This window comes from Ambystoma mexicanum, chromosome 6p (genome assembly GCF_040938575.1).
Source record: "Ambystoma mexicanum isolate Mex_15411 chromosome 6p, UKY_AmexF1_1, whole genome shotgun sequence".
In the NCBI taxonomy this organism is placed as follows: Eukaryota; Metazoa; Chordata; class Amphibia; order Caudata; family Ambystomatidae; genus Ambystoma; species Ambystoma mexicanum.
Genome location: NC_090935.1, coordinates 1,352,553,001 through 1,352,577,382, shown reverse-complemented (window position 1 = coordinate 1,352,577,382; position 24,382 = coordinate 1,352,553,001). Strand labels below are relative to the sequence as shown.

General features: G+C 50.1%; 1 protein-coding gene across 7 annotated transcripts in view; it reads right to left on the bottom strand.

Annotated features, from left to right (window-relative positions):
- The window catches only part of PSIP1 (PC4 and SRSF1 interacting protein 1), an 828,776-nt gene that overhangs the window by 246,754 nt on the left and 557,640 nt on the right, over positions 1-24,382 (bottom strand). For all 7 annotated transcript variants that reach the window (XM_069626044.1, XM_069626047.1, XM_069626045.1 and 4 more), the window contains 2 exons: positions 11,602-11,672; positions 11,315-11,416 (listed from right to left, as the gene is read on the bottom strand). In XM_069626044.1, the coding sequence (XP_069482145.1) occupies positions 11,315-11,416; positions 11,602-11,672 (173 nt within the window). The remainder of the gene's footprint in view (positions 1-11,314; positions 11,417-11,601; positions 11,673-24,382) is intronic.

The following is a 24,382-nucleotide window of genomic DNA, read 5'->3' as shown; positions in this document are numbered from 1 at the left end:
GGACGGGCTCTATAGCTTCTTTCTTCAGTAGTTCTTCCACCTCTTGAAGAAGAATGGAGAGGTGTTGCGGTGTCATGCGTCGGTTCCGTGGGGGTTTGTACTTCGGGGAACCGTTGAACTCGATGCAGTATCCGTGGGCTATGGTGGATAATACCCAACGGTCTGACGTGATTCCCTCCCATGCTGAAAGGAACGATGTTAGCCGGCCCCCGACCGGTGATGCATGGGAGGGGACCCGAATTTTCGGGTCATTTGCTGGTATTGGGCGTGGAACCTCTGGGGCTGGAGCCACGACCTCTTCCTTTGCCACGGCGTTGGCCTCTTTGACTGAACTGGGTGTTACCCTGGTTAGTGGGCCAGTTGGAGCCAGAGTAATATTGTTGTTGTTGGTTCAGCTGCTGTCTTTGGCCACGAAAGGAGCGTTTATTACCATAGCCTCGCCTGTTAGGGGGCCTAGAAATTTGATCAAGAGTCTTGATGGTATCAAACTCTTTTTTAGCATGTTCTAGGGCCTCATCTACTGCTTTCCCAAACAGATGCTTCTGTTCAATGGGTTTATTTATGAGGGAGGCTTGGGTTTCGGGCTTAAAACCTGAATTGCGTAGCCAAACGTGGCGCTTGAGAAGTATTCCCTGCACTAGGGAGCGGCCAGCCGTCTCAGCGGCATCTAGGGAGTTTTTAACGATGCCCTGGTTTACCAGTGTGTCCTCTGATATTATAGCTAGCAGGCGAGAACGCAGAGGTTCAGGTGCTTCCTCTGCTTCGCTGCGCAGCTTGTTCCACTGTGCATCTGCGTAGCTAGCTAAAAGTGAGTTATTAGCAATTCTAGTAGAGAAGGCGGCGGAGGTCGTGATTCTCTTCCCCAGTGCGTAGAGTTTTTTGCCTTCTTTGTCTGGAGGTGCTTCACTAGTGGATAGTGGCACCCCTGCTCTTTTTCTTGTGTTGGTAACCACAAGGGAGTCCGGAATAGAGTGTCCTCTGATGTATAAAGGGTCAGAGGATGAAGGGCTGAAGAGCTTTTCTATTCTAGGGTTGACCCCTCTTACTAAAGCTGGGTTAGTAAGGGAAGGAGAAATTCTTCTTTTAATAGAAGCCAGAAGTGGAATAGATTGGCTAACAGGGGCTTTTTCTTTGATGACTTTTTCTACAAAGTCAATGTCAGGAAGAGTTTCCCCTGTATCAATCTCAAAAAGCGCTGCTGCCTTGCGCAATAGTGCATTGAGGGAAGGTTGGTCATCTATGGGAGAGGAGTTCCCATGTGAATCCTTGAGAGGAGAAGGGAGAAAGGCATCAGGGTCTGAATGTACTGATGGGGATTGCCAAGGCTGCACTGACGGTGAATGCCAGGGCTGCGAGGTAGCTGTATCCTCTTCAAACCCTGTTAGCAGTGGTGTAAGGATCTTCTTCGAACCCCTCTTCCTCAAGTTCTACCTCTTCTTCTCCACCCAAACACTCATCTTCTTGGAGGTATTGCTCCTCCTCAGTGAGGTCAACCAGCCTAGGAATCTTGACTCTAGGGTCATCCTGTGGCCATTCTCTTTGTCTTTTGCGAGTGGGTGGGTCTTGGTTTCCTAGAAACCTTTCCATTTTCTCCATGCAAGAATGGAGTCTTTCAAGGGTCTCATGGGGTACCCCTGAATAGTCTAGAGGGGGGAAATTAGTGTTTTCGCCTTCGAATCGTTTCGAACGCTCCCACAACGTCGACGAGAGGTTCCCGTCTCCTTCTGAAAAGCCTTCAGGTAGTTCGGAAGCGTCCTTTGGAGAAAGGGGGAGTTCCTGGCTACTTTTATGTTTTTTCGACGCGGTATTCGACGTTTGTTTCGTCGTCCGCGTAAGTTTGTCTTTGGCGACAATTCTCGCTAGGCTCTCGACCACGATTTTGTCCGTCGAGGGCTCTGGTGTCGACGTTGTGTGCGTTGCGCGTTGTACCTCGACGGTCGCTCTATGGAGCGTTGCGTCGGATGTTTTTGGGGTAGCGCCCGTGTTAGATGGAAGCCCAATCGCTGGTCGCGGCTGCATTTGCGGTGGGGCTTGTGACCTTTACGGTCTGCGGTAGACGCCGGAGTGCCCTGCGTCCCCTTCGGCGCTGATGGATCCTTCGTTCTCGACGAAGAAGAGCCGTGGGTAGTGTGTTTAGCCTCATGGGGTTTGTGTGCGTCCTTGTCGCCGGGGTGTTCATCCCCCATAAGCAGGGCGTGAGCCGAGCCCGTCGGGGCCGGGGACGGACGACGAGGAGCGGGAGCGCTCCTTCTGGGGGTTCATGACTTCCGTAACGGACGTCGAGTTATCGCACTCCTCGTCACTTTCAGTAACAGCGGCAGCGGGTGAGGAAACTGACTTCGACATCGCGTAGTCCGCCCACCTCTTAACCCTACGTTCTTTAAGAGTCCTGGGTTTTAAGAGCTTGCAGGCTGCGCATCTGTTCTCTATGTGATCGAGGGGTAAGCAACGATTACAGAGCTTGTGCTTATCTTTCCAAGTATATTTGCCCCTGCAGCGTGGGCAAAACTTAAATGGTGTCCTCTCCATAGCTGAGGCAATAATAGCTGGCGATAACAACCCCAAGGGAAAGAAAGGGGAGAAAGAAAGACATTCTCAAAGAGAAGAGACAAAGTTCTAACCCCCACTCTCCCTACTGTAAGTTGGCCGTCGAGGCCAGGCCACGTGTTCGGCAGCGCCGAAGGATCTCCTCCGCTCTTCCTCTCCGTCGAAAATCAGTTCGGCGGAGAAACAGCTTCACAGCTAACGTCGAGGGGGAGGGATCGTTATCAGTATATTAAGTTATGACAAAAGGACCGAGGTCCGTGGCAAGTATAGCAATGTCGCTCTAGGAGCTCCGCGAAAGGCGACCAGAAACTGGGCGGAAAAAAACAATCTGAGGGACCTCGACACGTGAGGGATTGTGGGTACAACGCACGTCACTATAGGGATAGTGTTACAGACACGCCTTGTCGACGTCCCCTTTTCGACTACGAAAAACAAAATGCAATACTCCGCAGTGACCACTGGATGTCGGACCTATGCACAGCATGTGATTCTAAGCAGATTAACAAACATCAGAAATATTATTTCCCCTGCACCCTAACTATTGAAGTCACCCGAGGGTGTAGGTAGTGTCTGTGGGCCATCCCAAAAGGGTACTTACTGATTTAGAAATATTAAGGGAATATTCTTGAAGTCTATTTGAGTGTTACTGTTATATCGCTCCCTTCTGAAGAAGGCTTAGTCTAACTGACTGATAAATGAATAATTGTTTATTCAAGAAACCTAGTGTTTAAGTTTTTATTTGAATACTTGTCATTGTGAATCTCTGTGTAACTCCCCTACAGCTCACATTGACCGCTCTTGAGAGAAGCCTGGCGGCTTAACAGGCTACCAACCTGTATAGTACAAGATTATACCAAAGGTTGGGTTCCTATTGCCAGGAGGTCAGGGTTGTTGTAGTGCACCAAAAGGGTACTGCATACAATCTTGCCTAACGGTGAAGTTTCAAGCTCTTCTCACCTCCTGCCTTCCCAGACACATTGGAGCCTGGGCAGGCTTCAGGGCTAAAACCTGCCAAAGGCAAAACAGACACAGGACTCGAACCGTGTTTAAACAGAGTAAAAGCGCAAAAAAGATGTAACAAACAAGAAATGGCAGAAAAGAAGACAGGGACATTTTGGAAAAATGGTCACACGGGTGCTGTACTGCAGCTGAGAAATCGGCCTGTGAATATCCTGCCCAAAAGGTAGCAAAAAGTAACCACTACCACCAGCCATTCAAGATAGTGTAGCAAAACGTTACATCGAAAGTGGGATAATTAGTTACTATGTAACCCCCCAGGGCTTCACATAAGGTGTTGTGTGCTGGACCCACAAAGGGAAAAGGTAAGTAAGAGAAAAGATCACTATTCTTGGGAACTGTAGTTCACACAAGAAACGGTCTTTATACATTAAGAGTAGTCCAAGGGACTTCAGTGGCACAGATGGTGCTGCGTGTCACTATGCAAGAAACAAATGCCTATGGAGCTTATCAGACTCCAAACAGTAAAAAAAAAATCTGAGTCAGAGAAAAACCCATGAGTGAGTAGCAAAAATCAAAGATCAGATTCTAGCAAAAGAGCCAAGGGTCTCTAGGTTAAAAGGTAGTTAGCACAGAAAATGAACATTCGCCCTAACAGTTATGTTTCCATTAGAATTGGGAGTGAGTTGTCAACTTTACAATACCCTTGAATTGTTTCTGCAGAAACTCCTTATAATTTTTTTTATATAATTGATTTTTTCCATTGTATTTTTCATTGTTTGATTAACTCTGCTCTCTAGTATTCTGTAAATGCTTGTGTGTAAATAAACTATTGTTTTTATTGATTGATATTTTATTTCTATTGCGCTCATACACAAGTGTTTCAGAGCGCGACAAGGGATGGGGAACAGGGGAGAAACAAAATCAACGATTTTACTAGGCCCAGTGACAATGAGAACGTGCAAGTGCATGGTAGAGGGGGAGGGGGAGAAGTGCATGGAAGGGGGAACAAAAAGGAGAGTGCGGAGCGAGGAGGAAAAAATAATAAATTAATAAATAAAAAGGCAACAAACAGAGGGAGTGCAACCAGCAAGTGGCAATTGCTGGGTTAAGGCAGCGGGCTGGGTAGGTCTGATAAGTGCAGGAAGAAAGAAAAGGGGGGCAGGGGGTGCATATTAAAAATATTGCTTTGCTGCTCTTGGTATTCGGTTCTTGACTACCAAGGCTACTGCCCCTCCTAGAGAGTCGCTAAGGAACCGATACCCTAGAATGGAAACCATTGCAAACAGATAATTCAAAACAGGCAGTCTCCCTGGACAAAGTGCAGGCAGTAATGCTTGCCAATACATAGGGACCAGCATGAATAATGGACAAAGTGGCACCAACTGGAAAACCTTTGCCAATTGCATGCATATATTGCTTTCTACCTGCTCATGGAGTCTGGCGGGACATTCTTCTCCTCTGCCAGGCTGCTCACATAAAAGGAAACTTTAAAGACACCAAACCAGGCAGACACTGATTTCCTGAACATAGGGAGATCACCCATAGAGCCCTCCTAGTTTTGAAGTAATGCATCCCTGTGGTGTTGTCCATTAAAATCTGCAGCACCCTTCCCAGAATGGTCATGCAGAATGCAATAATGGTGCATGTTATAGCTGTAAGATGAGGTCTCGATTCTCCTTGTGGCAGCTTAAAGAACGTTCATGTTAGGACAGTTTTTCTGAAGTCCAACGAAGGGCTTAGTAAAACCATTCAACTGAGAGAGTACAAGACTCCACTCTTAGTGTAAGGCTGAACCACTAGAATTCATGGTAGCGTAGCCAGAGCAGCCAAGCTTAATTTAGGAGGGAGAAGGGCTGTAGAATAAGTACAAATGAAATTGTAATACAAATGGTCCAAAGAAACACTGACACACTAAGTATTGTAAAAAATAAATGGTTTATTTAAATAAAAGTAGACCCAGATAAATCTTGGTGGTGGAATACGTACTATCACGTTATATATCACCATAGTTATAAAAACACAATAACATGCTTGAAGGTGCACAGATCAAAGCATACAACCTTATTGGGAACACCAAATAGGAGTTCTAGGGAAGTCAAACCAATGTATACACATTCAGTATAGGGCACACCTATTCTTGGGGGGTAAAACCATGAGTTACTTTCAGATTACTTTACAGTAATACAAGGGTAGTAGACCCAATCAGTTGTACCGCGACACACAGTCATATCAACTGGACAATATACTTTGCTGATCTATTGAAACAGATTCTAGGAACAGTATGAACCTATCACACTGATTCAGGATAACAGTCATTCTACGGGAATTGGACCTTGGGGTGTAATATTCAATTACAGTTGCTTTTCAGTTCACAGACAATAACAAACTTATTTTAGGATAACACAGTTATACTCAAGGTAAGTAAAACCTTTACAGATTTTACAGGAGCTATAAGCAGCTTCAAGGCAGGTATAACCTAGGCAGACCTATCCTGGACAGGCTAACAAGTCAGGGGAAGCAAGACCCAATTGGGGACACTCATACAATTATCCTAAAAGGAATAATAAAGTGAAACCAACAGTATTACTTTTGGGGAAGAGGCACAACCAATTCATAGGTGAGTAACTTAACCTTATATATACTTTTCAGAATAGTGCAACACATTCAAGGTAAGTAAGAATGTTTGTAACTGCACTCTCAAGTTACCAACCAACTTTCTTGGCAAGGAAGTAACTTTTGCAGACTTGTTATTCTTTTCAAGGCATAACCCTTATCTTATCCAGTCCTTCCCATATTCTATAGCATGAGTTCACTCAGAGGCAGTAGAGGGGCCCTAGTGGTCTAGGTGCCAGCTGTGGGTAGGGTGAGATAGGGTTCATTTGCAGGTAAAGTCAGTTCCAGAGGAACACTGTTCAAACAAGTATTTCACTTTAAAGTGGAGGGTCCAGGGACTTCAGAGAAGACACCCTAGGAGGATTTTGCAGGGGACTGGGTGAACTGGACGAGTGGCCTCCCAATCACAGAAAACACCTCAAAGCTAAAACAGAAATCACAAAGGCTTGAGGTAGGTAAAATACCTCAGCCAACATAGTATCTCAGCACAGAAGATGAGTTGCAGCAGGAAGAATTCGGGATCCTCAGCCAAAAAACGGTAGATGGATTCCTTTGTCAAGAAGACGGAAGACAGGACTTTGGAAGGACTTTTGCATAAGGAAATCAAAGAAGAAGGCTCCAGGCAAGAGTTGCCCCACGGCTGGGTGTAGCTATGTGGATTCAGTGCCTTTACAGGAGCACAGAAGAGTACAGAATATCGCTGGTCGGATTCTCGTCGTTTGCAAGGTCCAGCACTCTGGTGAGGGGACTGACTGGAATCGTACTTCTGGAGATCCAGCAAGATGCCCACGAAGTTTCAGCGAGATTCCGAATTTGGAAGACTGTGCACCGCACAATGGCTTGAGGTCCAAGGGTATTGCAGCCCTGCAAGCTCGCAGCACGGTGTGGGATGGCTCAAGATGCAGGTCTTCTTGAGTCTAGTGGGTCTCACAAGGCTCTGGGTCGTCATTTTTCCAGAGTCCCCAGGTGGATTGGAAGGAAGTGCTACAGCAGGCTCCGGTTACACAGCAGCGGTAGCTGGAAATCATTTCAGCAATGAATTCATCTTCTTCGGTTTTGGTTGCAGTAGTCGACTAACTCCTCAGCTTCAGGTTCAGACTTTTATGCAGGGACCCAGCCAATCCAACAGCATTGCAACATTCAAACTAGGGGGGTTGGCAATCTTTTCAGGACAGCCAGCCTTCCAGTTTGAACTGGAATCTCGCGCTCAAGCTGGAAGACCAAGGGCTGCAGAGTTTTGGACTCCTCCCTCACAGACATTCTGGAGCCTGGGCATGGAGTCCGCAGGACTCCCACCGAAGATAAAAATCACACAAAGGAATTTCCCACCCTGGATGTCAGGAGAAGGAACAAGAAAGGACACGGAACACTAAAATGACAAAAAAACAAGACTGGAGCCATTTTGGTAAAATGAGCACCCATGGGTGCCTTTACCAGGGCTGTGCAAACACCCCGCGGTAAAGGTGCCCTGAATAAATAAAAAAGGTACACTGCCACCAGCCATTAAAGGTAAGTTTCAAAAAAGCTAGCAGGCGCTCCTCTCCAGAAAGAACATGGCATGATAACATGTTCTGAGATGAGTTTGCAGCACACGCTTTTTGCTCATTGTACCTTTCACAGATAGGAAATATGCATTTGCATATCAGTCTATGTCCCACCCACATGGGCAGTCCAGCACTGAAAGGCTATGGCAATTCTCTTCTGAACAAGAGTACCAACAGCAACACCATACACGTGTTTCAGCCTTGTTTCTGGAGACGCCTGCTACCTTTTTTGAAATATTTGCAAGGAACTTGGGGTTGGTCATCCTGAGTTACCTGGGGGCAACCAGACGTTGACGCCCTGCTCACTGTGCTCAGAGAGGCACAGCTCCACCTCACTGATTAGGCGCAATAATGCTGAAACATGTGTATGGGGTTGCTGTTGGTACTCTTGTTCAGAAAGGAATTGCCATAGCATTTCAGTGCTGGACTACCCATGTGGGCGGGACAAAGACTGATATGAAAATGGATATTTCCCATCTGTGAAAGGTACAGTGAGCAAAAAGCGTGTGCTGCAACCTCACATCTCAAAGTGGGAAAAAAAACACAGAACAGGTTATCATGCCAGGTTCTTTCTGGAGAGGAGCGCCTGCTACCTTTTTTTTAAATTAAAGGTAAGTTTGTCCATGTAACAAATGTTACATTTAAAATGAGAAAGGGGATACTCTATCTCCTCAGCACTCCACATAGGGTGGGGGTGCTGGTCTCACCTGTAAAAATGTAAATGGCCCCTAGGGCAACCCAGCAACTAAAGACACATTGCCAAAAAGTTGTAAAAGAGGATAACTTTTAAAAGACACACATAAAAAGGAACAAGTTACTTACCTGTAACTATTGTTCTTCAGCATGGGTCTGGCATGGATTCACATTCTCATGAATATTCCCTGTCAGGCTGGGAATCGTCAGAAAAATAAAAGCAGTTTCACTTTCACTTACAAACTATGTCTGCTCTAAACCAATCACTGTCCTCTGGGTCATACTGCCTCCATCCAATGACAGCCCTCTCTCCAAGCCCCTCCTCTGGCAGCCATCTTCAGATTTGGTAAGCACGTAAAGTGGCCATATGACCAAGAAGAGTCGCAGAGGGGACGGAGGTAGGGTTTGCATGTGAATCCATGCCAGACCCATGCTGGAGAACAATAGTTAAAGGTAAGTAACTTGTTTCTTCTCCAGCATGGGGTCTGGAATAAATCTCTTTCGTCCGCATGGCGTCTAACTTCTTACCCTCACTGTCCAGAGGGACTGAAGACAAGGATGTGTTAGATGATCGCTTCCTCGCGGCCGCCGAAACAGGCGATGGTTGAGACCTCCGGCACTTGGGTGCGGGTTCGGTGCCCATTACTTCTTCTCTCGCCTATCCCGCTTACCTGGAGCCGTGCAAGGGTGCAAGAGGGCTAGGCCCTCCTCCCACAAGTCGTCCAGAAGGGACACCGCCATGATTGCCTTCCTCTTGGCCTCGCGCTTCTGGTACAGGAAACCCTCCTTCCTGGTTTCTTCGGAACAAGCTGGAAGAGCTCGAAGGCTATGGCGATCATGGAATGCAACAGCCCCACCTCGTCCGGTGTGGATGCCCTAGGCTGCAAAGACCTGCAGCAACAATGTCGTCCGTCATCATGGCTGTATCCATCCACGGACCAGTGTCTGGGTCTGCTGGGGAAGATGGGGCCCAACGTGGATGTGGAGGCTGAAATGGGGGCGTCGGATGGCACTTCCTTTTCTTGGTCAGTAGTTGGTTGGGGGCCTGGGGGACCATTGGAACAGGCCTTTGTCGCATCCTCTTCTGGATCTCCGACACCAAAGTATGGCATATCCAGAGACACATCCCTCAGCGGAACTGGCGTGATCGGAACGCTAGGCCCCGTGCCCAAGTTGTCCTTTTTCACGTCCTCATGGGTTGTGGATGAAATTTCCATGGCTTGGGCCAAGACCTGGGACTAATCCAGGGCCTCCTTGCCCCCCCACCCACCTTTCCATCCCGAGGGTCTGGAACCGTGTTCTGAGGCAGTGTCCCCCTTCTCTGGCGTGCTGGCAGATCTGGTCAAAGTCACCACGGCGGCCTTGAGCCTCAGAGGGAGGGATACCTTCAGCGCTGTGGGGGCTACATTTTCAGGGTCAGTCCCTTTAGCTTTCGAGAGAGCAGCTGCCACCAGCTCTATCATCGACAAAGACGTATCCTGTGCTGCCTGGGCATTCTTGGGCAGCTCAGCCTTTTTCTCCTCCGTCCGTGGCTTCTCTGGCTTCTCCCGCATTTTAGCCCAGTGGCACGACTTTCTCTTCGAGGAGGAGCTCGATAGCTGGCTGGCAATCGAGGCGGAAGGTGATGTCGAATGTGTCCCGTCTGCTGTGGGACCTGCTTCTGCGACGACCGCAGTGGACTCAGACTTGCGGTGCTTGATCTTATCTTGAGCCTCCATGGATTAGGCGCCCTCATAGGACTTAGAAGACCACTCCTCTGACTGGCCTTGGGTGAGGCAGTCTTCCTGGAGAATCTGCAACGTATCTCACAATCTCCTTCCTTGTGGTGCGGATGCAGGCAGTAGAGGCATTGCAGGTGCTTGTCCTCCACCAACAAATTTCGAAGCCCGCACTTGGTGCAGGACTTGAAGAGGGGCCTTTCTTCTTTCTTCTCCGTCATGGTCGGAAAGGGCGAAGTAGGCCCGATGACCTTCTTGAAACTTTGACGATCTTCACCCTGGAGGGGCGCTGATCCCTGCTGTTGGCAGATGGAGAGAAGAGCACAAGGGCTCTTTTGGAAAAAAAAGAACCTTTTCCTGTGAAAAACATGAAAAAAACATAGAAATAGCTCGCAGAGCAAACAAGGACTCCCAACACTAAAGCGCATGGTAAAAATCTGAAGATGGCTGCCAGAGGAGGGGCTTAGGGAGAGGGCCGTCATTAGATGGCAGCAGCATGACCCAGAGGACAGTGGTTTAGAGAAGAAATACAGTTTGTAAGTGAAACGGTTTCTTTTTACCAACGATTCCTAGCCCGACGACAGGGAATATTCAAGAGCATGTGAATCCATGCCAGACCCCATGCTGGAGAAGAGTAAAACATTCTGTGAGTGTGGGAAAATGTTCACACACAGAGGTACAAGGAAAAACAATCCACCAGTAAAAAGGGGTTGACCCAGGTCAGGAAGATTTATCATTACTATGAAAATTTTACCCATGTTTGCTGCCATTTGAATACCATCTTTGTCACATCCAACGCCAAGTATGACCATGACTGAGCCATAACACCTTATGGTGGCAATTTGAAAATGCCCAGATCCAGAATGTGTTACAAGTCGTTTCAAAAGATGAGGAAAGGGTGGGAGGAACATACCCACTAAAAAACGCATTTATGTACCAAAGAGGAAAATCCCTTTTAACATCAGCCAATTCATAGCACTAACCGTGCTGGTTTACATAAGAGACTAAGAACAGGATACAACAAAATGTGTGGTTTCCACAGAGCGCTCTAACAGTAAAAGGCTGTGAACGTTCATTTTGAATAGGTTATACAAGCATAGAGTACAGCAAGGCTTCCCCTTCACCCAAATATAACATTTTAATAGACATTTCTAAAAAAAAAGGAGCTATTTTACAGAAAATGTAAATCGCTAAAATATAATTCTTTCTGTATGAACATTAATCGTTCACTAGACTCACTTTCTTAAGAGTTGTGATCATATCAGTGTGCTTTTGAGCTTGCTGCATTGTAACCTGAAGAGAGGCCAGCTCATCCAAGGCATTTATGCATCGGCTGATGTCCTGCACAAAAAGAATCAACATTTACTTGCATCAATAATTCAGGCTACTCCAAACCCAAAAACCAAAAGCAAGCACTATTAAATATAATTTGGATGAACTGCGACATAAACCGAACTAGTTTGTGTTTAAGAAACATTTAATGTTTAATTCTAGTTTTCAAAAGAAAGTCTAAAATGCAAACTTACAAGATTATCGATTTTGAGGGAGCTCTTTATTTCAGCATGTAACCTTTGAATCCGGGAATCTGTTGATGGTTCTGTGTATTAAACAAGTAAAGCATGTAATTTAGTGATAGACCAAAATAGCAGCCCTAATGAATACTTTAAAAATTTACCTGTGACCAGGCATGGCTTCACATATTTATTATGTGGTTTTAAATAGCATTGATCACACCAAAGAGACACTAGTGCTCCGTACAGTAAATAAGGTGAGCATAAAAGGAACAATTCAATGGTGTACCATAATGCTATGGAAGGAACAAGTTACTTACCTGTAACTGTTGTCCTCCAGCATGGGTCTGGCATGGATTCACATGCTCATGAATATTCCCCGTCAGGCTGGGAATCCTCGGTAAATAAAAATCCGTATCAGTTTCGTTTCTGATCTGTCTTTCTTAGTAGCAACCAATCGCTGATCTCTGGGTCATACTGCCCCCAGCCAATGACTGCCCTCTCCCTAAGCCCCGCCTCTGACAGCCATCCTCAGATTTGGTAGCACGCCAAGTGGCAGTATGATCAGAGCCGCAGAGGGGTAGGTGGGAGGGTTCGAATGTGAATCCATGCCAGACCCATGCTGGAGAAAAACAGTTACAGGTAAGTAACTTGTTCCTTCTCCAGCATGGGGTCTGGCATGGATTCACATGCTCATGAATAAAATACATAGCAGTATACACATGCACAACCACGGGAAGTGGCAACAGGCTCAACATTAAGCAATACAACAACTCAACATTAAGCATCTCTTACCTCCTCACCAGGCTCACCTTAAGCGAACAGGTTGCGCAGCACTGCTTGGCCGACCCTGGACTCCTCCCTGGAGTCCAGATCGACGCAGTAGAATCTTGTGAAGGTGTGCGTCGACCTCCACGTAGCAGCCCTGCAGATGTCCAGCAGGGGCACACCAGACAGGATCGCCGTGGTGGCAGCGATCGCTCTGGTCGAATGGGCTCTCGGACGGCCGGGCAGCGGTTGGTTTGCCAACCAGTGAATGCACGATGCAGCCGGAGAGCCATCTGGAAAAGGAAGTCTTCGAGAGCCTTCCCTTGATTCACAGACCCAAAGTTCACGAATAGCTGTGACGTCTTCCGAAAAACTTTGTGCGGTCCACGTAGAACTTCAGCGCTCTAGCTACATCCAGCGAGTGCAAAGTCCTCTTGGCCGGTGTCAAAGGCGACGAGAAGAAAACTGGTAACACCAAGGGCTCGTTGAGGTGTAAGTCCGACGGCACCTTGGGCATGAAGGAGGGGTGCGTCCCAAGCACTACCCTTGTGTCATGAAAAGTCAAGTATGGAGGCTTGCAAGATAGGGCCTGAATCTCTCCCACTCGTCGTGCATAGGTGATGGCCACGAGGAACGCTGTCTTCCATGACAGGAACTTCAAGGGCGCCGAATGCATAGGCTCGAATGGGGCTCCCATAAGCCTGGTCAGCACCACATTAAGTTCCCACGCCGGGGCAGGAGCCTTCATCGGCGGGAATGATCGGAATAGTCCCTTCATAAATTCCTTTACCAGGCGATGAGACCACAAGGACGCCCGTCCCGTAGTCCTGGTATATCGGGAGATGGCAGCCAGATGTATTTTTATGGAGGCGTGAGCCAGTCCAGCTTTGGCCAGCGACAGTAAGTACGGCAGCGCATGAGGGGCTGTAATCCGCAGAGGGTTAATCTTCTGTGCACGGCACCAGACAGAGAACCTCTTCCATTAATGACCGTAACACTTGAGAGCTGAGGACGCCCTGGCCTTTGCAAGAACCTCTCTGCAATCAGCCGGGATATCGTACCCTCCAAACTCTAGCGCTGCAGGAGCCAGGCCTGCAAGTTCAGCGACTGTGGGTCATGGTGTAGAATGGCGCCTCCTTCTCTGGAGAGAAGATCCGCGTCTGCCGGCAGCCTGACTGGCGGGGACGTTGACAAGTCCAGAAGGTCCAGGAACCAGACCTGCCTCGGCCACGCTGGTGCGACGAGGATCATCCTGCACCTGGACTTCTTGAGCTGGCTGATGAGGCGGAGCAGCAACGGCAATGGAGGGAACACGTATAAAAACAGGCCGTCCCAAGGGAACGAGAAAGCATCGCCCATGCTTCTCGGCTGTGGGAACCTGCTGGCGAACCTCTGGCACTTGGAGTTCGTCGCTGTCGCAAACAGGTCGATCTGGGGTTTGCCCCATCGTTGGAAGAGTCTATCCACTTGATCCTGGCGCAGTGCCCACTCCTGCACGAGCGCAGCTCCCTGCCGAGTGAGTCGACGATGGTGTTCTTTATTCCTGCCAGGTGGAAGGGAACCAGAAACATCCCCTGGGCGACGGCCCAGTGCCACAGATTCTGGGCCTCCTTGGATAGGGCTGGGGATCTGGTGCCCCCCTCCTTCCGTATGTAGAACATTGTGGTGGTGTTGTCGGTGAAGATCCTCACCACTTTGTCCTTGAGGGACGGGAGGAACGACTTGAGCGCCCAGAACACTGCACAGAGCTCCAAGATGTTGATGTGAAGAGACCTCTCCTCCGTAGTCACCGTCTCCTGAAACGCCAGGGTTTGAAAGTCCGTGCCCGTCGTGAGGTGAGCCCGGGTGCCCCACCATAGGATCGCCCAACGGAACAACTCGTCGAGGGGGATCCTGTCCTCGAAACAGCCCCCCGCCTGAAACCAGCGGGCGTCGAGGAACTCCTGTAGCGAACGCATCCTAAGTCTGCAAAGGGGTACAAGGTAGATGCATGAGGACATCATCCCGAGAAGGGACTTGATGGACCTCACCCTGGCAACGTCCATGGCTAACAGTCGCCGTACCTTGCCCAGGATGGTTTTGGTCCTCTCCTCTGAAGGGGAGGCCAATTGCTCCACTGTATCGAGCTTCGCCCCCAAAAACAGTGCTACTTGCGACGGAACAGGTGGGATTTGGGGTAGTTGATGGAGAACCCCAGCTCCGTAAGCAACCAGATGGTCCTCGCCGTATGATCGATGGCGAGTTCCCTTGACCTTGCCCGGATTAGCCAGTCGTCCAGGTAGGGGTAGACATGGATGCCCTGCAGACGCAGCCGCGCCGCCACTGGTGCCAGGCACCTGGTGAAAACCCTGGGTGCCGACTTTAATCCGAACGGTAGGGCTCTGAATTGGTAGTGGCGTCCATGAACCACGAACCTGAGGAACTTCCTGTGCCTTTTTAGAATGGGGATGTGGAAGTAAGCATCCTCCAGGTCCAGCGACGATAGGAAGTCGCCTTCCTCCAGCTGTCCCAGTACATGCTGGAGGGTGACCATCCTGAATTTCTGCGCCTTGATGTATTTGTTTAACCGACGCAGGTCTAGGATGGGGCGCCAACCACCTGTCTTCTTTCTGACAAGGAAGTACCTTGAGTATACTCCGGAGCCCCGGAGCCACCTGCGGACGAGCTCGATGGCACCTTTCTTGAGCATCACCTTTACCTCCAACAGCAGTTGAGGGACGTGATTCTCCTTCCTGGCCACGGGAGGAATGCGAGGGCACTTCTTTAGGAATTCCAGCGAGTGCCTGTTGGCCAGGGTGTCCAACACCCAACGATCGGTGGAGATGAACTCCCACACCCTGACGAACTTAGTCAGTCGGCCTCCCACTGGGGTGCTTCGGTGGGCGCCCGACCACCCGGCCAGGTCAGTCTTGCTTGGAAGCGGCCTTGCCGCCTTGGCCTCCTTGGCGACGACGACGGGAACCCCCCTTGCTTGCCGCGACCTCTGTAGGCCTCCTGGGAAGAGGAGCGGGCCGCCTGGCGGTAGGTGGAGGAGCCACTGATGGATCCTTTGGAGGCACCCTCTCTGTGTTCAGAGCTCCGAAAGGGCCGTCGCTGCTGAAGCACCCCAAGGGCCCGGGCCGTCTCCGAGTCGGTCTTGATGGCCTGTAGAGACTCATCCACCGCCTTACCAAAGAGGTTGTTGCCGTCGAACGGCATGTCCAACACTCTGGCCTGGACGTCCTGGCGAAAGTCTGCCGCCTTGAGCCATCCTCGTTGTCGGAGGCAAACTCTGTTGCCCAGTTGGCGAAATGGTATCAGCAATGTCCGTTGCCACCGTAATGGCGTGATCCGACGCCACCTCGTCGTCCTGCAGAATTTCTAGGGCCTCCACCCTTTTGTCATCAGGCAGGAAATCGAGCAGGGGAGCTACTTTGAACCAGAGCTCCCTGTCGTAGCAGGCCACGATCGCTAAGGCATTGGCCGCCTTAATCGTCGCGCCGCCGACGAGATGACTCGTCGTCCCATAGAGTCCAACTTCTTACCCTCGCTGTCCGGCGGGGAAGTGGAAGTTGAAGCCGCCGCACCCGCTGTCTTCTTCTTAGCCGCTGCCGAGACGACCGAGTCTGACGTGGGCTGGGCCCTGAGGCACAAGGGGGCGGCATCGGGGACTCGGTACTTCTTCTCGTACCTGTCCCTCTTGGGGGGTGTCGTGGCAGGGTTGAGGACAGCAAGCCCCTCGTCCCAGATGTCGAGTAAAGGCACCGCGAGGACCGACTTCCTCTTAGCCTCTCGTCGTTGGTACAGAAACCCCTCTTTTTTCTGTTCTTCAGGGCAGAGCTGGAAGAGCTTGGATGCCCTGGTTATCATGGCGTGGAAAGAGCCAACCTCGTCGGCTGGGGACGCCCGCGCGGGGGGGGTGACAACAGGATGTCTGCTGTGTCATCGCCGCCGTCATCGTCCGTCCCCCGTATCCTCCCCCGGCGAGGGGGGATGAGGGGTCCACCGGTCTCGCAGGCACGAAGGGCGGAGCGGGGTGGACTCTCCTCCGCTTGTTCGGAGGGCTTCCCGACGGGCCTGCTTCTGGCTCCTCCGTCGGGGTGCGTGGTAATCTCGCCCTTATCTCGCTACATAAGGATTGGATTGCCAACTAAATGGCCGCCAAGCTACCTTGGGGCTCGGGCAATGGCTGCGACGGATGGGATGGCCGCTCCACTGGGCCCTGTTCATCGTCCTCGTTGCTAACTTCGATCACGTCAGCAGGGACCGTCCCCTGGGATCGAACCTTCTCGAACCTCTCGTTGAGGTTTATGAACCTCTCATTGAGGCCGCTCTCGGTCTCCACCAGTTACTCCTCAGAGGCTGATTCCGAGTCTGTAACGGCCACCGCCCCCCCTCCTTTTCAGCCAGGGGCTTCACGGGGGTCTTAGCGATGGCCTGGAAAGAGGATTCCCTCTGCGGCGGCAGGGATACTCTGGGCCCAGAGGCCGTTTCCACTGGCGTAGTCTCAGCCGGCTCCGCCAGGGTCGCAGAGACCACTTCGGTAGAGGCCTTAGCCGGGTGGATCAAGGCCCTGACCACCTTAGGTGCGTCCTGGGCCTTCGCCTTGGGGGGGGAGGGTCAACGCCTCGCTCCCCCTTCGAGATCGACCGGGTCCACTCCAGCGACCTACCCGGGTTCTCGGACTTCCTCTTCCCCGAACCAAAGCACTGGCTCGTGGTCGAACGTGCTGGGGAAGTAGCGCCCTGCTTAGCAACCGAAGAGCCCGACCTTTTGGCGCTCCCGGAGCCCGCGGACCTGCGGTGCTTGGCCTTCTGTTGGGCCCCCGTCACCAGAGCGCCCTCAAAGGACGTAGAAGCTCGCTCAGACTTCTTCTTCGCCTTCTCACTTGCTGTGCCCTTTCTCCAGCCAGGTGGCGAGGCGGGAACGACGATCTTGTTTGGTCCGTTCCAAAAGGTTCTTGCAGAACGCACAGTCCTTCTCCATGTGCGTCTTGTCCCCATGGAGGCAGTAGAGACATCGCAAATGCTTATCCTCCTTGAAAACGTTATATAATCCGCATCCAGGGCAGTGCCTGAACAGCTTGGATCCGTGCTTCGAGCTCCCTTTGACCTGGGCCATGTCCGTTGAGGTAGGCCGTAGATCTTCCGGAATCCTCCAAGAAGTGTAAACTCGACGAAAACTTCACCCTTGAGGGGCGTAGAAGAATTCTGAAACTGGTCCTCGTTATCGGAAGTAGAAACAGTGGAGCTTGAGGCTCGATTAAACCAAAAAAATGAGAAATTCTCCTGAAAAAACGTGAAAACGCAGTAAAAAACTCGAGAGCTAAACACGAGGACTCTCAACACTTGAGCGTGTGGTAAAAATCTGAGGATGGGTGCCAGAGGCGGGGCTTAGGGAGAGGGCAGTCATTGGCTGGGGGCAGTATGACTCAGAGATCAGTGATTGGTTACTACTAAGAAAGACAGATCAGAAACGAAACTGATACTGATTTTTTCTTTACCGAGGATTCCCAGCCTGACGACGGGGAATATTCATTAACATGTGAATCCATGCCAGACCCCATGCTGGAGAAGAGTGAAAACACAAAAACACTGAGTCAAACAGAAAGGTAAAAAGAAAAAAAAGGAGGTACATCATGGTGCCCAGCACATCAAAAGAGCACACAAAATATAGTCAAATGCAATGGTACTTCTTTGAATGCTGTGGCGAGAAACAAATCAAACTGCAGTTGTCTGTAGTACAGCGAAAGGAGAAAGAGGATTATACTTAAAAGAATGCACTGACTTGCATATTAAGTGGGCCAAGCACGTCAAATTGTAAAAGTGGTAGGCTTTCCAGGAGGTTTTCTGGCTCAGGGTTCAAGTCTCTGGTCACCAGATCTTGTAAACCATACTTGGATAAAGTGCCATTCACAGACCAGGTTTTGTGGTGCAGGGGCTTTTAATCAAAACCATAGACGTGAGTACTTAACTCAGGATATTGGCGATTATTCAAGATACTTGACCTGGGGAGTCCCTCTGGGTGAGGTTCGAGATTCTTTGGAAGAGACTACTGTGACAAATCTTGACAATTCGTCCCTTCTCCCTATAGGGAAGACACCCCCTTTTAGGCTAGGGAGGTGAGTCCACTAAGCAAGACCCTCCCTAGGGCCAAGGCAAGTGAGGCCTCACTGGGAGTGACCCCTCTCGGGGACAAGAACTCATTCCGACAAGGAACTCCCAGTGCAGCATACATTATCCTCCTACATGAGCAATGTAAAGTCCTAATTTTGTTTTGAATCCACCAAATACTGACATTTCTTCAATCTCTTTGATGTTCAGGATACAGCATTACCTGAAACCAGAGTCAAAGAAGGCCACACCGTTTTTTGTGAGGATATAAAACCAAGAGGGACTTTGAACTGGAGGGAAGACTCCTACGGAAGGAGAACAACCACTACGCACAGGCAAGCCTCTGTAGCAACAAAATCCTGGAGGGGTGGAGCCAAGTGAAGTCACGGAGCCAGCAATTTCGTGAAGGAAATTAGACCAGCTAGCTTGAGGCTGGATGCGGGGTTCGCTGACCAAGCAAGAAACTCGGGTCAGGAGAAGAGACAGGATGGAAAGATAACCGTCTTCTCATGTGGCATGACCACTGAAGAGCAGTGGTGGGCCGGGCGGCCAGCAAACTAGGCCGATACTAGAGACAGGAGACAAGAGAGCTCCCAGGTCCATGAGGTGCATCCAGCAAGTGATTGTTTCCACCAAAAGAGGTACTGGCAGGAACACAGACACTATCGAGAAGTGTATGACAGTGAGGCCAATAACGGTTGGTTTCACAGAGAACCAAAGCAGATGTAGGTACAGAAAACAAGAGTGAAAGAGATATGTAAACTATATGTTATGTGTGCGACAGCCACCAAAAGCACAAGAGTTTAAGAGAAGCCAACAGGCTCACTGAAACAGAATGAAATAGATACAAAGACTATATGTTACAGTTGGGATAGCTGCCGAAAGCACACAATCTTAAGAAAGCAGACAGGCTCACAAGCCCACTGAACCAGAGTGAAAGAAATAAGATAACTCGACCCACACCACAGTGAGAGAAATTAATCCCACCTCGAATGAGGTCTGGGAGAATTATATTTTGGCTCTGTATAATTGAGCAAATGAAAATGAGACAAGTGACACTTATATTAAAAAAAAAAAAAAAAAAAACTGAAGACATTACTTAAATTCACTGAGGAAGACGTTGAAAAATTGTAAGATTAAAACCTTCCAGAGCACCAGGTCCAGACTGTTTGCCAAATGCATTATTTAAAGCAGACCAAAAAACATGGGCCCAAATTCTGTTCATCATCTTTCAAAGTATTTTGACTATGGGTCAAGTACCAACATCTTGGAATCAGTCACAGATGATACCGATAAAAGGGCTCAAGGGACTCTCCTGCAAATTACAGAAGACTGGCTATGATAGATTCCAGTGCCAAGGTTTTCTGTAAATGACTAGGGTATATTAATATATGGATAGAGGAAGAGAAGATTTTTAGTATTCAGCAATCAGGGTTTAAGGACAACCACAAATGTATAGATTTTAATTGATTTTGTTCGTAGCACACTGACACTTTATATTTGTTTTATTGATTTTTAGAAGGCATTCGATACAGTGAACCGACATACTTTATGCAATTTTCCTGATTTCATTTTCTCCCATAATCAGGTCTTGTACTTTGTGAAAGCGCTTTATTTAAATAACACGCTACAGAATAGAACAAATCGGGAAGGTGCCTTAAGAGGAGAAGAACAAGTTACTCTCTTACCTGGAACGTTCTTTTGATGGGATGGTCCGACGACGTATCCATATCTATGACAGGTAATGTCCACAGCTGTGCTGCTTCGGAACATTTTCGGTGTCTGCGTCGATGACGTCGATGCGCCGTCCCCGAGGACCTCCTCCGACGGCCGACGTCACCCGATGTGATAAGTAGAACGCACGACGCCCGTAGCCTCAGTTGTTTTTTCCCCCCAGAACGTGTGACACCAGTTTGCCAGTCAGACACACAAGGCCTTGCAGAACGCAAGCTGCAATCGCATAAGAAATTCTGCAGCGGGGAAGGTAGGGAGGGAGCGATATGGAATACGTCGTCGGACCATCCCATCGAAAGAAAGTTACCAGGTAAGAGAGTAACTTGTTCTTCGAGGGGATTGGGTCCTCCGACGTATTCCATATCTATGACAGACTCCCAAAGCAGTACCAAGCAAGGAGGTGGGAAAAGAATTTAGAACACAAATTTAGCATGCCCAATCAAATTGCGGAATAAAGGACTGCCTTGCCAAAGGCCAGATCCTGCCCTTGGATGGAATCGAGGGAGTAGTGACGTACAAAAGTATGTACCGAAGCCCAGGTGGCTGCATCATAGATGTGACGAATAGGAACACCCCTCTGCAGGGCAGTAGACGCAGCCACTCCCCTGGTAGAATGGGCCCGCAAGCCAGCCGGAGGGTCCTTACCCGCCAAGTGGTAACACTCGGAGATAGCTAAAATAATCCAACGAGACAAAGTCTGTTTCGTCACAGCTTGTCCCAAACACTTTCCAGCATAACCAATGAAAAGTTCATAGTCCACTCTGACCCGGGACATGCGCGAAATATAAAACCTTAACGCTCTCCGAGGATCAAGCCTATGAAGCCTCTCCTCTTCCTTACCAGGATGTGGAGGAGGATAGAACGCCGGAAGAAAAACATTCTGGCTCAAATGAAATTCCGAAACCAACTTCGGAAGAAAGGAAGGACGAACTCGAAGGACAACCCTGTCCTTATGAAACACAGTGAAGGGTGGCTTAACTGAAAGTGCCTGTAACTCATTCATTCAGCGAGCGGAAGTAACCGCAACCAAAAACACAGTTTTCAGAGTTAACAGTCTCAAAGGGCAAGAATGCAAAGGCTCAAACGGAGCACCCATAAGAAACTTAACAAGGTTCAAATCCCAACCGGGCACCAGAAGAGGTGACGGAGGGAACACATTAGTGAACCCTTTCAAAAACTGAGAAATTAAAGGAATCTTAAAATAGGAACATTCTTCAGACGAGCGCTTAAATATGGACAGCGCCGCCAGGTAACCTTTAACGGTCCCCACTTGCAAGCCCCTGTGGGCCAAGGAAAGCAAAAAAGACAGAACCATGGGAATGTCACACTCAAAAGGATCCACATTCTTAACTCTGCACCAGTCGCAGAACTTCCGCCAACGGCACAGAGACTTTGTTGCCGGCCGCCTGGCCGAGAGCAACACCTCCATCACGTCCTCAGGGAGGTCCCAATCCTTATACCTCAACCTTTCAGAAGCCAAGCGTGAAGGTTGAGGGATCTGAACTCTGGATGGAGAACCTGACCCCCCTCCCGTGAAAGCAGATCGTCTCGGTAGGGAAGACGACCTTGAGGGCAGATGGACAAGTCGAGAAGGTCCGGGTGCAACGTCCTCCAGAGCAATGAGGATCACCCGGGAACCGAACCTCCGTAACCTCCGCAGTACTTGCGGGATGACGGGGACTGGAGGAAACGCGTGCAGCAGTGGGAATGACCACTCCACCACAAACGCGTCTCTAAGGCTCCTTTTGGAGGAAATTCCCGCGAGCAGAACCTTTCGCTCTTCCGGTTGACACTGGAGGCGAAGAAATCCACTTGAGGGGTCCCCCAAAGGGTGAAGATCTCCAGGAGAATCTCCTGAGCCAGCTCCCACTCGTGAGAGATCGTGCTCTGCCTGCTCAGAGCGTCTGCCGTCTCGTTGTCGTCTGCGGCCAGATGAACAGCTGAGATCGAAGCTTCCTGCTGGATGGCCCAGAACTCTAGCTGCATCGCCTCCTTCCACAGAGGAAGTGACCCTGCCCCCCCCCCTCCCCTTTTTGTTGAGGTAGTGCATGGCCACCGTGTTGTCCGTTAGAATCAGGACCCTCTTTCCTCGCACAGTCGGCAGAAAAGCCTTCAGGGCTAGCCTGACGGCCCTCAGCTCCAACAAATTGATATGGAGTCTGGACTCCGACGGAGACCAACGACCGCTGTCAACTCGTTGGCATGAGCTCCCATCCCGTGAGGGATGCGTCCGTCACGATCGTCACCTCCGGCCAGGGCAGCCAAAATGGGGCCCCCTACATCAGATTGCCTTCGACGGCCCAACACAGAAGGTCCTGGGCGACCGAGGGCGGCACATGAACAGGGTCTGACATCCTGCCGGAGGACTGAGACCACTGGAGCTTGAGTGCCCATTGCAAAGATCTCATCCGCAACCTGGCCTCTGGCACCAGAAGAATGCAGGAAGCCATGAGGCCGAGCAGTCTCAAGAACTCGGACCCTGGGAGAGTCTGGGCAAGTTGAAACTTGTGCACCATCTACTGAATGTGAAGAGCCCTCACCTGGGGAGGAAAACACTGCCCCAGGGATGTGTCGAGCACTACTCCGATGTACTGGAGCCGCTGTGTTGGCGTCAAATGGGACTTCTTTAAATTGAGGGAGAAGCCCAGCTTGTGAAGGGAGTGGCAGGTGAAGGACAGATGATCCAGGACTTGCTCGGGAGAGCTCCCCCTGATCAACCAATCGTCCAGTTAGGCGTAGACATGAATCCCCCCTTTCCTGAGATGTGCTGCCACCACCACCACCATGAGCTTGGTCAAAACCCTCAGGGTGGAGGTCAATCCGAACAGCAGGACCCGAAACTGAAAGTGTGAGTCGCCAACCGCGAACCTCAGGTACTTCTTGTGCTTGGGATGGATCGGCACATGGAAGTAAGCGTCCTTGAGGTCGAGAGACACCAACCAGTCCTGAAGTTGAAGGGCCTGGAGGACTTGAGAGTAAACATCTTGAACTTGTCCTTCCTGAGGAGTTTGTTCAAACCGCGCAAGTCCATGATGGGTCTCAATACCACGTCTTTCTTCGAAATCAAAAAATAAGGGGAATACCATCCCTTGTTCCTCTCCGCTACAGGCACCAGTTCTATGGTGCCTTTCTCCAGCAGGGCTTGAATTTCCAGCGCAAGGAGCGGATCCAGACTCTTCAAAGAGGTTCCCAGGTGGATTGTCGTGAGGTCTCTGCCGAAAAGGAAGACAGTAGCCGTTGGTTATGATCTCCAGAACCCACACATCTGAAGTAATAGCACGCCACTCTACAAGATGCTGCGCCAGCCTTCCCCCCAACCGGCGAACCATGGGACCTGGCCTCATGACAGTGGTAGCGGCTGCGGCATTGCCTGAGGGCAAAGAGGCAACTGCCCGAGTGGCCTTGGCACCTAGAGTACCCGGTTTTCCACCTCTTGCACTCTTACCGTGGCCTCTTTGACTGACAGCTCCTCTCGCATTACTGAAGGACGAGTAATAGCGAAAGGAACCTCCCCTCCATTGTTGTCCCCTAGGACGAAAAGGCAGAGGTTGTCTAACTGCAGCACCCAACGACTTTGCTGCAGCTTTGGAGGTCTGCAACCTCTCAAGGCTCTCGTCAGCCTTGCTGCCAAAAAGATGTTCACCGTCAAAGGGCATGTTGAGGAGCCGGGACTGCACATCAGGAGCGAACCCCGACTTCCGCCACCACGCAAACCTGCGTATTACGGTGCTCGCTGCCATGGACCGGCTGACACAATCTGCCATGTCCAAACCCGACTGAACGGCCTCATAAATGGCATCCTTGCCATCCTGAACTATAGCAAGGAAGCCATCCTGTTCGTCCCCTTCGGGAATATGTTCAGCTGCTAATGCAACACAGTTCCACAGAGTGTGTGTGAAACGAGAAAAGGCACATACAGAGTTGGCCGCCTGAAGCGCCATATCCCCTGAAGAAAACACTTTCTTCGCCCAGCCGTCAAAACGTTTGTCGTCCCTATCCGGAGGGATGGTAGGATACGACGCCTGCTTTGCCGGGGCCATAGCCGCCTGCACCACCAAACTCTCCGGGGTGGGGTGCCTGGACAAGTAGCAGGGGTCACTACTGGCTGGATGGTATTTTCGAGACAAATACTTGCCCACTGCCGGGAGACTCTCCGGAGCAGTCCAAGCCGCCGCCGCCACCCTTCTCTGCAGAGCCATATG